General features: G+C 41.9%; 1 protein-coding gene across 1 annotated transcript in view; it reads right to left on the minus strand.

Moving 5' to 3' along the window:
• The window catches only part of ADCY8 (adenylate cyclase 8), a 220,823-nt gene that overhangs the window by 76,944 nt on the left and 125,654 nt on the right, over positions 1-18,225 (minus strand). The window contains exons 8-9 of the mRNA XM_065895688.1: positions 15,219-15,416; positions 982-1,082 (exon numbers count right to left, since the gene is read on the minus strand). Of these exons, the coding sequence (XP_065751760.1) occupies positions 982-1,082; positions 15,219-15,416 (299 nt within the window). The remainder of the gene's footprint in view (positions 1-981; positions 1,083-15,218; positions 15,417-18,225) is intronic.

An 18,225-nucleotide genomic window follows, 5' to 3' on the forward strand; every position in this document is an offset into this window, starting at 1 on the left:
CTCAGTAACTGGAAGCCATTATTAACGTCTCTCTCTCTCCCACTAAATTATATCTTAGAAGATGCAGACTTCCTCTGGAAAAACTATACCATCCTCAAGGGCTAGCAAGTTGCTTTGCCTGTATTAGACATTTAACTAATATTTGTTGATGTGATTTTTAACCACACGAAAGGGGGAAATTCCTGGTTAGTTTAGGGAGAAGGGAACTTATCCGAGAAAAGAGGCAAGGGTTACCTTACAGTGCAGGAGAGAGGAAAAAACATGGTCGTTGGACTAATCCAGAACCAGATTTAAATGCTGGCTCCGGCACCTATAACCTGTATAGTAAAAGTCTGTGTCTAATAGAGTCTTAAGAGTCCAGGCTATGGAGCTAGACTTCCTGATTTTGACTCCAGGCTGTAACATGTTTCAGCTGTGAGACCTTGGGCAACTTATTTCATTACTCTGGGCCTCAGTTCTCTCCTCTTTCAAGTGAGGATACTGACAGTACCTACCTCATAGGGTTGCCATGAGAATTAGGTGTGCCACTGTGTATAAAGGGTTTGGATCAGGGACTGGCCACATATCTTTGCTTGTAGTATTATTAGAGTGCCAAGTTTGCTGACCCTGGAAGCTATGATCCTGTATCTATGAACAACAAAGAGGTAATTAACAATGGGACAAGTTAATGGGGACGGAGGGACTTATACTTACTTTCTGCATTCATGGGAGCAATGTCAAATAAAAGGGAGGCCTACGTCGATTTTGGCGGTTGTTTTTATTAAGATTGGGAAAAAGCTCTTGTCTTGGTAGAGTAATGAGATCACTATGCAGCATAAGACAACCAGAACAGACTCTGATACTGTCAAATATTTTGCTATGAATCCTGGATCCCGTTATCGTAAATTCTGATCCCTTGAAAAGGTCAGCGGCTAGCTCCAGGTGAGGGCCCATCAGCTCACAAAGACATTTCATCTGATAACTTAGTCCCTTCATATTTACCTTGAAGAAGGAAGCAAACTTTGTATTGCCGTGATAAATAGAAGAACGATAAACGCACAGACCAAGTTTGATTTGAATACTTCGTCCCTCATTTGAGAATACTGTAACGAAAAAAAAAAAAAAGGAGAATGAATTACTTTACAGCAGAGTTGGGCACTTGGAAGAGTGAAGTTTTACTAGTGTTTGGAGTTGGGGATAAACATCAAGAAGAGACAAGGCATTTAAATGTATATATTTTTAAAATTAAGAGGCATCCGTATCTTAATAAAACCTTCACGGAGCACTGTCTCCATCCCTCCCACCAACCTTCCAGTGAGAGCCCAGGGGTGAATACGATTCCTTTCACAGTAAAGGGGAACGTCAGAGGGACTTTGCATAAACTTATAAACCAGTTCTCCTCCTTCCTCCCAAATAACATCATTTTAACAAAACAGAAGAGCACACGTCCATATACACAGCAAATCAGATTCACATTGACATTCTTCACGAGTAAACGTTGTCATTTAAGGATCTTGCTCTTGTGGACACGGGGGAATTTTTGACCAGAGAGTCTGCCTCTCTTTTCATAAAAACTACTGAAAAAATAAATTCATGGAATCTTAGAACAGAAAACAGCCAAAGAAATCTCCAGCAAGGGCAGCTGTTCCATTTTGCACAAGAGAAAGCCAAACTGATCGACCAATGTGCTTGATTGCCCTTCTGCTGTCTGCTCGAGGTGGCCCCGGGGAATGGTGCTAACTTTGTTTTGATTATCCAGAGAACTCAGTAATTTCGTTGTCCAGCCTTAGAAGCTTCTGGAAGGTCAGCACTGAATGTGCGTATACTTGCCTTAGTCCTGCCTAGTTTCCTGAACCATCTTCTAGTCACTGAGGAATAATTCAATTCCTTCAGAAGAAGAAAGGATTTTTAAAGCTGAAAAAGATCTTAAAATTAACCTAAACCAAGTCTTTCTTTTTACTTTAATGCCAGAGAGGTCTAGTAACTTGCCATAGATCACACAGCACAGAGCATTTTGGGGGGTGAGAACAGAAAGCTAAGCATGGCTTTGGAACTATATGATCCCCGATTTGAATTTCACGGTTATTTTATAAAGGAAGCCAGTAAACAGAGCTATCCCAGCATCTCCGGGTCTATGTCCCTAATACCAAGAGAAGGCTTTGGTCAGGTCAGTGAAACAAAATTAGTCCAACTTGTTGATATGGGAGTCATAGTCAACGGTTACATGATTGTTATTCTCTTGCCTACTTCTTGGCGTGGTCTGGGTTTTAGACTGAACTCACTGGTCGATGTCACGGCTGTGATTTGGACAGTGGCAATGGCAGGTAGCTGGTGAGATCCACGGGGTAAGCACAATTCTGCTCAGAAGCTGCACATTCATTGCTATCATAGGGCAATGCCTTCTCTACTCCCTGGTGTGGAGGCCTCTGCCTGTTTGCCGACAACCTGCTCCATATCTAGAGGGGAACAAGCCCCTGAACAATCACTGTAGCCATCTTCACTCCTGAGAAAGCTACGGAAAATCCATGTTACTGATAGTTTTCAAAGAGCACTACCTAAGAACAGGGCACCATCAGAGAGACCCACACATACCAGCTTGAAGATAAATGAAGGAGCCACAAAGCAGTTAATTCAAAGAAAGATAAATGTCTGAATTCCTTCTAACAACCGATTGCACAAGATCTAATTATTCTTTGTTGGCTGTCTGCTTTCAAACCAGCTTGGTTATTTAGATTTAATAATGAGATTTTTTTTCTTTTTTTTTTTTTTCCGATACACGGGCCTCTCACTGCTGTGTTGTGGAGCACAGACTCTGGACGCGCAGGCTCAGCGGCCATGGCTCACGGGCCCAGCCGCTCCGCGGCATGTGGGATCTTCCCGGACCGGGGCACGAACCCGCGTCCCCTGCATCGGCAGGTGGACTGTCAACCACTGCGCCACAAGGGAAGCCCAATAATGAGATTTTAAGAACAACAATAATAATTTTTCAAGTACCGAATCTCTCTCTTGCTCCTTTTTATCATCTTCATCTTTATCATCCTCATCACTTCCATCATCACAGCATCTTGGAGTCATGATGGACCGTTGCCTATCCTTTCCGTAACATCCCTGAGGGCTACTCAAATGCCTGCTGATTATCATCAGATGTGACCTCTTCTGCTTTGTTGGTGGCAGTGGGATTCTCTTCTCCGAGCTGGGGCAGGGCATCCTAGGGTTTCAAACACCCTCAACTTGAATACTCCTAGTGCCTAAGAGCTCATTCCTTTGCAAAAGGATTCCTTCCCATTTTGGGCTCATTCTCACTGTGGGGAGGTTTTTTTCCTATCGATCCCAAGCCTGAGTCCTGACTCCTTTCCTGAATGTTTTAACTGATGACTTTTAAAAAAATGTCACATCATCATCATTTGTCCAGACTGAAGCTGCATCTGGTTTCATGTTGTTCATTTCCTTCAGAAGTCAAGATGGTTGGTGACAAAGTATCTGCTGTACCTCCAGATCTTCCACTCTGTCGGTGTTTCACTGTGAGCAAAGCCAATTCCTTCTAACCTCACTTTTCTTAACTATCAAACGGGGGAATGAATACAATTCACAGGTCTTGCAGCGCTCTTCCATTTTTACTGTATTTTATTATGCTAGAATTTAACAATAAATTCTCTTATTTTCAGGTTTGAACTCCAGTGCCTAGCACAGTCACAGAAAGGAATATTTGTGAAGATGAAACCAATCAAATATAAAATACTGGGTTTCATAATGGAGTGTGCTTTGGAAATGTAAGGAGACAGAACTATGGAAAGAACGTTCCTAACTGGCTCAGGATGAGACTGGGTGATAATTCACTTCACTTCCTCTTGACTTAGGAAGATCCGATCACTCTGGTCCACAGCTGTATTAAGTTACACGTATTCTCCTTCCTGCCATAGGCAGACTCTTTATCTGGTCTCTGTTCTATCCTCACTTGGTACCACATATTCTTTTCTACCTTAGTGGTGAGCATGGACTAATCTAGAGCTAGACTACCCGGATGTGAATACCAGCTTCAACACTTACTAGCTATGTACCTTGGACAAATTTACTAGGTTTTCTGTGCCACAGTTGCCTCATCCAGAAAAAGGGGATAATAATAAAAACTATCTCGTATGGGTTGCTGGGAGGATGAAATGAGTTAATATATGCAAAGTGCTTAGAGCAACGCTTACAGCACATGGTAACCTTACATAAGGTTTACTATAATCAATTAATTATACATATTTTATTGCTATTCTTGTTACCTTTTTGAAGCCTGCTTTTCAACCACAGTGTTGCTTTCTAGAATGCTGTCTTTTATTTCTCTGTACAAAATTATACCTTGTACTCAGTAGGGTCCCCCAAAGCGTTGCTGACTGATTGGTCCATCAAGTCAGAAAAGATTCTTCAAAGGGGAATTATAATCTCATATGCAGTCTTTTGTTTTAGGAAAAGACTTTGCCCTTATTCCTTCCCTTTCTTCCTAAAAGATCCTCCATCAATGGGTGGAATTCTCCCTTCTCCAGGGACCTTTAGGAAAGCTGTTCTTGGAAATGACCACTGGGCCCTTATAATTCATTGAGTCCTTGGTCTGTAAGAGGACTTGGCAACCGTATATGTTACAAATGAGGAACGTGAGAATCAGATAGGGGAAAGAGCTGATCAAAGTCAATTAGGTGGCTGGTGGCAAAGTTCAGACGATAAGCCACATCTCCTGGCTCCCAGATCAGTGTCTTTGGGCAGGAAATGCCTGAAGACAGTAACTGAGCCAACTATAAATGGGATTAATGCCAATTAAAAAGACCGTGCCACTTGGAACAAATTACAAATGCTTCCTTTGAGAGCTTAGATTAGAATTTTGATTATAGTCAGCCCTCTGTATCCAGGGGTTCCACATCAGATTCCACCAACCACAAATCAAAAATATTCGTGAAAAAAAACTCCAGAAAGTTCCCCAAACTTGAACTTGCCACTCACCGGCAACTATCTGCATAGTACCTACACTGCATTTGCAACTATTAACATAGCATTTATATTGTACTAGGTATTACAAGTAAATTAGAGATCATCTGAAGTATAGGAGAGGATGTGTGTAGATTATATGCAAATACTATGTCATTGTATATAAGGGATTTGAGTGTCTGTGTGAAGATTAGAATAACTGAGTAACTCAAGTAGGACCTCACAGATTGTAAGGACGGAATCCAGAGCGTGCAAGGCCTCATCGTCTGCACTGATTGCTGTAACTTTGCTATTTTCAAGGTAAAATCATCTTCACGAGGTGCATGGTCATGTGTCTTGTTGTATTTCAGTGATGTGGTTTACAGTACAAAGAAAGAAAATGGGTTAAAAATTTGAGTCTATGTAAATCTTCGTTAGAATGAAGGTGAAACATGATCTGGGCAAAGAATGGACCTCATAAACAGCCCATGAATTCGTTTGATAAATTGGCACTGCTGCATTTTCATGCCTAATGAACGGCTCCTCGGCACAAAGCAATGCAATGCAAAGGACCCTTTCCTTAAGGCCTAGAGGAGTGAACAAATAACAGGGAAGAAAAGAAAAGATACGGTGGATTTTATTAAATGCAACAGAATAAGAGGGACCCCGTCTTCGAATAATTAAAAAATTGTTTTTAAAATGAATACTCCTACTTGATTTGATCAGGTTGAGACTTGGGTTCCCTGCTAAGGAAGGGGAACGGGAAGGACTTGTGTTCCATTTTGTTCATGTCTGTGGATGTCGGCCCCGCACGCTCTTGAAAGGCATATTCATAAATGAACTCAGAGCCAGGAGGGTCTGTGGGCTCCTAGATCTGTCAAAAGGAAGCCTGGAACCCCAAGTGTGATCACACAAGGTAAAGCCCATTCTAGATTGTTCATCCCCAGAGGTGTGACCAGGGAAGCTAGCTTGCAGAGGTGATGAACAGAGCTTCTAATTTGCTATGTTTCTTTGCCTGAGACATGCCCGGAAAATCTTCCTAGGTGGGTTGGAGGGAAATCACCCCGCTCCGCTAGATCCTCCTGTTCGACTATGAGCTAGAAGGTACTGACTAAATTCTTACGTCCCTACCAGATGTAGAGGATGCTTCTAACCATAGCAATAATTTGGTTAATTGTCCAAACTACAATGATTCTGGTCTTTGTTTCAAGTGTGTATGTGGATTGAAAAATTTTATAGGTGGAATGGATTTTATTTGTCACCTTGGTCCAGCTCTTAGTAATGCTGATTTCACTCAGTAAAACCTCTCAGAAGTGAGCCATTAACTCCTGCCTGAGTGTGATGGGGGAAATCAGCCCCTCACTAGAGAGCCCATTCCACCTTTGGATAAATCTAATTTAGAAAATGACAATTTTCTAGCACACCTCTCATTAATATAAATTAATATGTTTGTTAAAGAAGAATCTCTACTGGGACAATCTGCTCATTTTGCATGAGTGAACGAAGGAATGTAACGTCTGTTCTGTTGAATTCATGCATTATGGAGGATGGCACTGGCTAGAGCTCCCTTAAATGAGACCATTTGGGTGAAAATCAATTGCAATAAAAAAGCTAGGAACTAATTTTCAATAATTTCATATTTTGAAATAGAATATATTCCCTATCCTGGTGTCTAGCGTCTAACCAAATCATTTTCAAGAACAATTCTACGAGTGACAGGTGTATCTGAGGAATGTCTCACTGGTATATGTCTTCCCAAGTAACTTGACCTTTGAACAAAGTACATTTCCTCATATTTAGTAAACTCACAAGGTCATGCTAGCATGTATTTAAGATGGACAGCTTCAGAAGAATGAGGCTGGAAGGATGCCATCCCAGAGATGACAGAAGACTCAATGATAATATGTTACATAAATATTTTTGATAATGACAATATATGGTCTTCCTTGGTAGGGGGATGGATTGTCATAGGAGACTTCCCAAGCAGAACTTCATAAAGTTTCCAACCCACCATTCTCCCAGCTCACCCTCCTCCAAATCTCCCATCCTTGGGAGAAAAGGCTCTTCCTTTCTTGACTGGCCCAGTCCCCCAACAGTGAGAGTGATAACTCTTCCTTTATTCCTTGCCTAGAAGCCCCTGGTTATAGGTGATGGTGACATCCACACATGAAACACTAGGATTACTTTAAGGACTGAGCTGATGACCTTTAGGTTGAAATCATCATAATTCTATCATCCTACACTACATTATTATAGGTGAAATTGGTACTCCTGACTCTGAAAATGCTGGCTTTGTGGGACTGGAGCTAGCTAATTGGTCTGATAAAAAAGATACAAGTGAAATGGCCCTTGATATCATTTGACTACCTAGAGGGTGTAGAAATAGCAGGAATTTTACAAGGTAATATCAAGAATGTAAAGGAGTCTCACTTAGCTACTGTCTGAATAGGGATGGATTTTTTTTTTTCCCCAAGTCTCTTTGAAATCTGTCCTTCTTACCTGAAGGAGGTAGCCTAAGTATTCTTATTATTCTGAGCCTTATTAGAGAAGTAAAACTCAGGAGTAAACTGAGGCTACAACAGAATAATTCCTTCAAAAGAATTTTTAAAAATAAGATCATGAAAATGATCAGGAAGTGTCTAATTCAGATAAATGAGACAGAACACCAAAGACCACTTGGTTCAGTGTTCCATGTTCCTCTCCTCTGCATCTAAATAAGAAGTGGTGTGTTTCAACAAATTCTGAATGTCTCCGAAAATAGACAAAAGCATTTTTCTCATTACTTAATTCCAGAATCCAACATCTTAATCCATCAGATTATTTATTCATTTGCCTAGCCTTCTTTGCTTTGCTGAAATTCCTCCTTAATTATTTTAGTCTACTCACTGTAACTCCAATAGGAGTTTATGGGAAGAAGAAACATTTCCAAGTCTGTGATATATTTTTCCTGAAATCTCTTAAGCCTCCACTTAGCTTTGATTTTCTTTATTAAAGATAGAGAAAACTGAGTGAAATTCTGAACAGAGATAAGAACCACTCGTACTCAGCCAAAGGATTATCTCAAGGTTTCCTTGTGTGACAAATCCTTGTTTTTATGTGGCTACCAATGGAACAAAAGTAATATTAAATGAATGTTTTGAAAATTGTCAGCACCGAACTTGGTTCATAGCAAGCATTATCAATGGCCTATAGGTGTGTACTTGCTTAGGACACACCTTTAGGTACTTATATAAATCTGTATTTATGAAAGTCACGACCCTGGTACCCTGGGATACAAACACGTTAACACTGCTCTCCCCCCCCCACCCTTTTTAACGAAGTAGTTTCTCTAAAGAAGCTCTAGAAGTGAAAGATTTATTTTAAGTGAGGGTGTAGCCTCACCCCAGAATTGGATTGGCACAGAATTCATCAGGAGGAAAGGGAAAACAATAACTATTGCATTTATTCAAACACCTATTATATGAGTATTATGTCATCTAATTTTCAGAACAATCCAATGAGGGGCAGGTAGTATGATCACTGTCATCTCACTGAGATCAAACACCTTGTCCTGCAACACCCAGCCAGTATCTAGCAGGAATTGGGTTCAAGTCATGTCTAGTCAGTAATCAAGTACATGTTCTTCCCTCTGTCTTTTAGCAAAGACCAAACACTTGTGAAATAAATGAAGCTTTTTCATGTGTGCCGGGGTGTCCATCTGAGTGATGGAAAGCTACCAACTTGTCAGTATCCAGTAATGATCGGTAAATTAATCCATTGCACCCACATCTATTTCCAAAGTGGGATTTGAACCAAGGTCTCTTTGACCCCCGAGCCTGACCTCCTGGGAGCATTGGGAGGCTTATGGAGACATTCCTTCTAGGCCTGTCTGAGGCCATGTTGGCCTTGAGTATGGACTCGGTAACTTCTGATGTGACCTGGTCTCTGAAGGCATGAAGCAAGTGACTAGCCCAAGTCCTAATGTGCCGCCAAGGACAGAGAAAGGTGGCTGACAACTCAGGACAACGGAATCCCAGAAGGGTCTTCTCAAAATGTAGGTCCCCTTGCAAAATCAGAATCTTGGGGGCAGAGTGATGGGCAGTCACCTGCATTTTAAACAAGAGCCCCAGGTGATCCTCAAGTTTGAAAACTATTATCCTAGGACAAAGAGGCTTTTTATTGCTAAATTTGTAATATTGACAAAGGAGGCCTGATTTCTCAAAGAAAAAAAATTCAGAATTTAACAGAAAGATATCAGCATTGAAAGAAGGAAGGAAATCTAATCATCATTGATATGGTTTGATTTTAACACTTATCCCACTAGAATACCCACATCAAAACATAAATTTTCAATTAATTTTGAAGCTTTTACTAAACATCTTAATCTTTAGTCAAGATGAGGAAGTTGCCTCATTCTGAGATGGTCACGCTGTTTTTGTAACACTAAGCTGAGTGAGGTCACTCCAAATAAGTGTTTTCATGTCATTAAGCTCTCTTAAGGCACTGAAAGTTTTGGGTTGGTTTCTCTGGCCTGGAAACATTAATAAATAATTATAACTAATTCCCTTCCCCATACTAAGCTTCATTCAGAGTCTCGTCCTAGAAGAGAAATATGGGCCAGAGCCTGAGAAATATCACCTTCTTGTTAAGTGTTCTGGGCTTAAGTTCTTCACTATATAAAGAATACACGCAAATCAATAAGACAGAGGTGAGCAGCACGATAAAAGATGGCAATTAAGACAAAAGTTTAAGTTACACAGTTAAGATAAATGGACAGATTGCACAATTAAGACAAGTGTGCAAATCACAAAAGGAGAAATATAAAGACCAAAACATAAAAGACATACAGAAAGACATTCAACCGCAATAATATATTTTTTTTAAATGGCAGGGAGATGCCGCTTGTATCTTATCAAGTTGGCAAGTTTTAAAAAGTATAGGCATAATTTTTGAGCATGATTTCAGAATGCACGTCAAGTATTTTAAAATGTGCATCTCATACCCACTCTTACGATTTTATCCTGAGAAAATAATTAAACATGGATGTATGATTTAACTATGACAATGGTCATTGCAACACAATTTATAATTTATAATAGTGAGAAACGGAGAGAAAAAAAGCCCCAAATGGTTAAAACATGCACTGGATTAGTATGCAGTTACAAAAATTATTTTGTAACTAAACATTTAATAATGTGGGGAAAAGCCCAAGCAAAAATGCTTAATACTATGTTACAAGGCACGATGTACAAAATGGTCCTGTTTTAATAGAAAAATTGCATAGATAAGTATAAAGAATCATACTCATGAAAGACTCATGACAGATGCCAAAATGTTAACGATGGTTATCCAGGGTTGTAAGATGACAAGAGATGTCATTTTCTTCTTGCTGTATATGCTTGGTATAAGCTTTTGCTAGTGAAAATGAATTAATTTTTTTTAGGGAGAAAAAGAATTATATATAATAAAAGAAAAAATTCCAATATGATTGATAGTATTTGACAGACTGGTCATGTTTCCTACATCTCTTTACCATAGTTCTAATCTTTGTTTGCCCCTGAGATCTGTCAGCTCCCTTAGGAAATTTTAGCTGGTAACTAAAGAAGGGTGGAGGAGTCTTCTGTGAAATCTGGGAGGAACTGGAGGGGACATTTGAGGACGGGATTAGGGCCCCTCCCCCATCCTGGGGTCTTCCCAGAGACCTCACGGGGTTGCAGGGAAGTGAAGATGTTGAGAACCACTAATTCTAACCTGGCCAAGGTCTAAGCCTTGGGTCACATGACTTGTCACCCACGTGATTTTTTTTTTTTTTTTTTTTTTTTTTTGCGGTATGCGGGCCTCTCACTGTTGTGACCTCCCCCGCTGCGGAGCACAGGCTCCGGTCGCGCAGGCTGAGCGGCCATGGCTCACGGGCCCAGCCGCTCCGCGGCATGTGGGATCCTCCCAGACCGGGGCACGAACCCGTGTCCCCTGCATCGGCAGGCGGACTCCCAACCACTGCGCCACCAGGGAAGCCCCCCACGTGATTTTTGAGTGAACGGAGGTGCTGTTTATAATTACACTCAGAAAATGGATGTAAACCAGGCAAACTAGCACATGTGTTCATCATGACCCTAGGGAATTCACAGCCTCGTAGCACTGACTGCTGAAAGCTATTAGGAGCTGTCCAACTATCTTATTTCACACATGCGAAAACCCTGGAACACAGAAGGAAAGTGTGCTGCTCAAACTCGGCTGAGACAAATGAGGCACGAGCACCCTTTCCTGAAGCTTAACTCTAAGGATTCCTCTGTGTGTATGTGTGTGAACCGGCATGAACTGACACGGCAGGGAGTGAGCGGACCTGACAATCGTCTCTCCCGAAACTCCACTGCCAAGAGTCAGATCAAAATGCTCATTGCAGCTCTATTTACAATAGCCAGGACATGGAAGCAACCTAAGTGTCCATCATCGGATGAATGGATAAAGAAGATGTGGCACATATATACAATGGAATATCACTCAGCCATAAGAAGAAACGAAATTGAGTTATTTGTAGTGAGGTGGATGGACCTAGAGTCTGTCACACAGAGTGAAGTAAGTCAGAAAGAGAAAAACAAATACCATATGCTAACACATATACATGGAATCTAAGGGAAAAAAAAAAAAGGTCATGAAGAACCTAGGGGTAAGATGGGAATAAAGACACAGACCTACTAGAGCATGGACTTGAGGATATGGGGAGGGGAAGGGTAAGCTGTGACAAAGTGACAGAGTGGCATGGACATATATACACTACCACACGTAAAATAGATAGCTAGTGGGAAGCAGCCGCATAGCACAGGGAGACCAGCTCAGTGCTTTGTGACCACCTAAAGGGATGGGATAGGGAGGGTGGGAGGGAGGGAGACACAAGAGGGAAGAGATATGGGAACATATGTATATGTATAACTGATTCACTTTGTTATAAAGCAGAAACTAACACACAATTGTAAAGCAATTATACTCCAATAAAGATGTTAAAACAAACAAACAAACAAACAAAAACCCAACCCATGTCTTTTGGTTCTTAGAATTCACAAAAAAATATCCTGAGACCAGCTGCGAGGTAATCTCCTCAAGGATTCTCCTTAACCTGAGTCTTCATTCATTCAACAAGTATTTATGCAACACCAGGAGACATATAAAAGTCCCATTTCTCATAACACTTGCTAGATATGCTAATTTTTATAAACTAATGTAATCAGGAAGTGTCTGGATGACATTTCAAAAGAGTTTTTTTGTGTTCTCCAATTCACGAATAAAGGTGGAGTGGAGAACGGTTTCCCTTGTTCCTATATCTGTATGTTGTTCAAACAGAATTTCTTTTCTGTTTGAAAAGAAATTTTCAAAAATTTCTTCCCTACAGAATTTCCAAGGTAAAATCATTCTTTCCATTTTTCCTTTCAGAAAACATACTTTTATGGTCCAAACTTGCTCCCAAGAAGCAGGGTAGGGAAGTGGGAAGAGAAAAGACTGGAGTCACAAATACTGTAAATATTTCAACAAATGTAAGATGCACAATTTCTACCCCACCTTTTAACATCTCTGAAATCAGAAAGTATCTTAACTAGCAAAGGAGTCTTGAGACATGAGTACTTCCAGGGAGGTTTGTGATTGCTTCTGCTGGGCACCAGGGGGCAATATGAATCCAGAACCATTTTAAATTCTCTGCCGGACTTTTTTTTTTTTTTTTAAGATAACATTCAGTGTGTGAACTCAGGGATTTCATTTTGGATTCAACTTCTTGGAGAGTTCTTTTTTTTTTTTTTTTTTTAAATCTAACCGATACCCAGATAGAGGCATGTGAATTTCCTCACTGACTCTGTCTGCTGGGTGGGTTTTTTTCTGTTCATTTTTACCTTGAGGGTATAAGCACAGCTCATTGGGTGGTTTTTCTTAGTGCTGCATAGAAAAATCAAGCACCTCACAGTTGATGGTACTTCAGAGTCTATGAAATAGGCATCCAGGTTCTGAGAGCTATGACCTCTCCTTAACCTCTAGGAGGCTCAGTTTTCTCTTCTGGAAGCAAGATAGTACTGTTTCCCTGAGGATGCAGTGGACCAATAGACAGAAACACCAGGCACAGAGTAGATTCACACGGATGCTGTTCTCTAACTCTGGAGTCCTATGGATTTGAAGACCCTGTTATTTTGTTAAGGTTTCTAGGACCCTTTCTTACTTGATCTCTCTCCCAAACCCCTGTCCTGTGCCTCCCACCTCATCCAAAGTTCAAGGAGAAGAGGATGAAGCTAGCATAGGATTGTCCTCTTCAGACAAGGGCCTGGGAGAGCAAGTCCCCAGGGCTCCTGGGAAGGGCAATGTCGTGAACAGACAAGGGCACTGGCTTTGGGGTCACAGTGGGCTCAGATCGCAGCCCTTCTACTGACAGTTCGAGTTTGGGTAGGCTACCTAATCATTTCTCCATGTCGCCGTTTCAGCAAGTATAAAATGAGGCTCCTAATAACATCTACTTCATACTGTCACTGTTAGTCAATATGTGCAAGCCGCTTAGAATAGTGCCTGGTATTTGGTAAATACCCACTGACTATGACTTTTGATATATCCCCTGCTCAGCAGTAACGCAGCCCCTGGAGAGGGTCTCGGAGCAAGAGTCACGAGGGCCGTCTCTGTGACACGAGGGGAGTGACCATTAGCTGATGTGCCCACTTGCCTTCACTCCCGTAACCTACATGACGCAGAGCACACGCTAGGTGATGCAAAGCTGGACTAGTGGTCACATCCCTGCATGTCCATCCAGGATGCTGCCCTCTGCTTCTCCTAGAAGCTGGTCACAGAAATCAACCTCAGATACACTGTGCCTCCCCTAGATCCATCCCCCCTCCAACACCAGGTGCCTGCAGGTGCGGGCCAGACACTACTGAATAAAACACATTAGAAATTATCTCAAGTCTGCAAGGGTCAGGTCATTAGTGAAGCAAGTACCTCCTTAGCAAGAATGAATAAAAAGGGTTTTGTATAGCTCTGGACACAGGTATTTACACAGGCTCATTGATAAGATTCTTTGCAAGACCGCCCTGTTCTTCCTAGCTCCTTCTATGTAGCAAGCAGGAAAGAAAATGCATTTAATTTGGACGATAAGCCCTTAGTTATATTACTAACAAGAAAAGTCCACCTGCTATTTGAGGGGGACTGTTGAACAGGCAAAATGTTTCTTTTCCTTTTGTTTTGTTAGTACATAGACATGATACATTGCAAATGGTCAATCACAGGTGAAGATAGTACTTTGGAGTTTGCAACCTTCAGGGAGTTTATCAAAGAGATTCGCTGGGAATAACGCATGTGCACCGAAGTGTGAATTCTCCAAGCCTAGGAAAGTGGAATCTCCCAGGCAGCTGATTAGACTCACAAAAAATTGTTCGCTGGAGCTTTGCACAGTATAGAATCAAACTCCTGAAATTTGCTTGCAAATTCCCTGCTGTTCTTGCCGGAAGCTCCTGCAGATGCCAAGCACCTCCTGTGCTCAGTCAAAGAAGGTCTGTCAGCCTCCATCCGTGCAAAAGAGCAGCCCAGTTAAGCAGGGACAGCACCACCTCCCCACCACACTCCGCAGTTTGGAGCTGGGCTGGGAGAAGGGGCATGGAAAAAAGTCATCAGCAGTATGGTAATGCGGGCTACTTTTGAACAGTTGATCTGATCAACGCATTGCCTGGAGCCTTTCGTCATAACCTAAGAGGGAGGCACGTCCATCATCCTCATTGTACAGAGAGGACCTCATTGTGCTCACAGAATCCTTCAGTTACTGACGGTCACCTAGCAAGGAAGTGGCAGAGGTGGAATTCGAACCCAACTCTGAATCCACAACCCACCTACTGTGCCTTACATCAGGGGGTCTGAGCAGTGGACGACTGGGAAAATGGGAAAACAGGTGTCTCCAATCTAAGAGAGACAGTGTTTATCATTAATGCTTGCATTAGGTTATCAGGTGCCCTCACATATTATGTTACAAGTGTGGCAGATTCACCTACAATCAAAGGCAAGTGGGTGCTAATGACATTTGGGTTAATAATCTCAAAGTGGAAGGTACTCCTTTGTTCTTTCCGTCATCTTTTCCTTAAAAAGCAAAGCTGAGGTTCTCTTTATCTAACCAGCATCTCCTTACATGGCCTTCAGTCTACTCATGATTTTCAAAGAGAAAAAGAAAAGACAGTACCAAACCAACCAACCAAACAACAAACACACCAACCAAAACCACAGCCCCTGGGCTCTCTCCAGTCCCACGAATATTTACGACAATTTATTCCAGAGAAAGAGCCACTACGGAGACCCAGGTCTACCTTGTGCTCCAGGCTGGAGTCTTTAAACATCAGTGAGAATGGCTTGATATGCTCTCTTCTCAATTTATCGCCACTCCGCAAGTCGATGGTATGTTCTATTCTCTTGTTAATTTCCTCAGGCCCAGACTGGACATGCAAAGCTTGTGCAAGATGGTTTGGAAGTAGATTTATTGAATTTCTTGTTAGGGCAGCCAGAGTCTAGGGGGAAAGCACATGCAAACACAATAAACCTGCTAGTCCCCTTTGGATTAAAAAGAAATGCAATGTGTTCAGATTAGGTTGCATTGCAAACAGTAATAGCAATCCATGCAGTTGTATTCAGTGAAACCTACAGAAGTTGATAAGTTAGCATTTGGTTCAGAGAAACACAACCTGGCAAAAATAGCACATCAAGAGGGATATTACTCTTTCCTCTGCGTAGGTGCACTGAATTCCCTTGGTTCAGGTATTTGGAGAGTTGTCGGCTTGGACGTGTTAAAAGACCCTTTCTCTAACCAGGCACATCCCTGGCATGAGAGAAAGAAAACCAATACAAATAGCAGAAAGGAAAACAGATCTGAAAAGTCCATGGAAATGATCCTCTCCAACCAAGTAGACTCCACATTTCCATGTGGTCTTTTCTTTAATTGTGGTGGAGAGGCTTGGGGACCAATGGCTTGCATTTCCTTTTTTAGCATTCCCCATGAACAGCCAAATGAGCCAGGATCTGCTCCTTAAACTTGATAACGATTGTTAGATTTTTACACTAGACGAACGTTTTTTTCCCCCACAGACCATTATATATCTATATCTTCACATAGATATATGTGTTTAATTTCCTTTAGGCAAAAAAATGCAAAAGCAGTTTCAGCCTCTCACCATTTCACAGGTTAAACAGCAGGAGCTGGGGAAAGGCACAGCCCCCGTGGTTGGTCATTGGGTGTGGCCACATGGATGCAGAAACAGCTCTGGCTTATGAAGACACACCAGATTTGGCAGGGAGGACTCTGTCTCCTGGCAATTTAGCTGCAGGTGACAAGATCAACTGGCTGGATCTAGCCAAATGCAATGCTCACTCACAGCTCCAATTTAAGACAACTTCTTTATATCTTTATATGTCTTCTTTATGTCTTTATATGTCTTCTTTTAAGACAACCAAAAACATGGGAGTTGGAGCTGGAGAGATATAACGACAATGATGCTCATCTCCTCCCTCAAAAGATTTCCTTGGGGAGAGGTACAGGATGCTGTACATCTGTAAAGGGGAAGAGAAAACTCTGCCTCTGTACACTCTCACTGCACCTTCATTCCTCTGCCAGCCTCTCACCTTGGCCACTGTTAGACCATAGGCTAGACTGAGATAAGATGGTGTAATCACCAAATGGCAGCCTGTGAGAGCTGACAGAACATCTTGGAGGTCCTTCTGCCTGAACCCTTCATGTACCTGTGAGCCTCAGAGAAACACGCTCACGAGCCATCAGCTTTTCTGCAGCCAGGTCAGATCCTCTGACCCCAGAGCCAGAGTCGGGGGCTTTGCTCTCATGGAGACTTCTAGCCCATTCCATAAGTATTCCTCCTATGGTACTGTTGGACTCTTCCTTTTAAGCTTCATGGAGATATTCAACGTAATCTAAATTCAAAGTCTAAAGAATTCTTGAGCAGGGCTTCATCACTGGTAGAATTTATGGAAACCTTCTTCTCCAGCCCCAGGATAAAGGATGGAGTTGCATGTGCCAACACGCAAAAGTAAAGTATATGCTCTTAGGGCATTGAAGTTAATTTCAGCTCTGAGTATGAAGGAGGCTACCGCAGAGAAGAAGATAGATGCTGGGGGGGGTATGGCAGGATGAGAGGTGAGAAGAAGAGCTGGAGCAGAGAGGGAAACAGGGACCAACGTTCCAGCAAACTGAACAGCAGGGTCCATGTAGGGCCAGAAGGCTTGAGCCCTGGGATTAAATGATGTTAGAACAGCGTCTCAGAAGGTGAAAGAGACTGGAGACCACCCTCTGTGGATCTCCTATTGGTTTCTTGGGCAGAAATTCTCTCCACATAGTTTGGAAAACGACAAAATTTAGTCTTCTACCTTGGAGAGGAGGTGGAAAAGACATTCAAGCTGCCCTCGTTTGGACATACATCCTGGCTTAGAGATGCGAAAATGCTCTCCTGGAAAATGCTTGGAGCTGGGATCTGACAGAAAAGGAGAGGAAATCAGCTCACTATCTACATAGATCCACAGTGAGGAATTTCGCTCTTTGTAATTTTTATTTTCCTACAGTTTTCCTTCTTTGAGCTAAATTGTGCCTTCCACTCTACCAGTCCCTCATGCCTTCGATGGCTCTTAGACCTCTGGATTTCACAGAGAAGGGGAGTTTCAAAAATATTTTTGGACTGATTTATATAAATTATAGCAGTAGCTGCAGTGACTGCCACAGCTACAACCCTCTATATGACCACCATTTCATAAAAGAAAGGGCATGTTTTTTAAAAACAAGAATGACATAAGCTCAAAACAAAGGATTGTTCTTTACACTGAATGCATTTAACTTAATGAATGTCCCCATTTTTCTCATATTGATGGGGGCTGGTGAAAATGTTATCAGGGATTGACTGCAGTCTGTAGGGAGACCTTTGGAAAACCAGGAATAGATGTTGCTTCCTGAGTGCCTGTGCCATTGACCACTTTTGTAAGGCAGAGACCAATAAAACTTCCTACTTTCAGAGCTCCCCTGCCCCTTGTTGACTGTCTGTGTGGCTGCTTCAAGTGAGAGATAAACTTGGAAGCACCTCTCTTTCTTTCCTCGTTGCCACCAGGTTACAATTAAGAGCTGGGAAGGAGTCCTTGCATCAAAATGTCCATGATGCTGAGATGGAGAACGCTTCTCTTGCCCAAGCAATTATTTTTACTCCTTGCAGTTATATCCCTAGTATTTTAATGCAGGTAGTCCATGCTCAGCCATTCCTTTTCTGATCATTTGTCAATTACACATGACAATTATACCCGCTGTTTGACAAGCAATCTCTCTCAGCC

Source organism: Phocoena phocoena, chromosome 17, assembly GCF_963924675.1.
Source record: "Phocoena phocoena chromosome 17, mPhoPho1.1, whole genome shotgun sequence".
Lineage (NCBI taxonomy): Eukaryota > Metazoa > Chordata > Mammalia > Artiodactyla > Phocoenidae > Phocoena > Phocoena phocoena.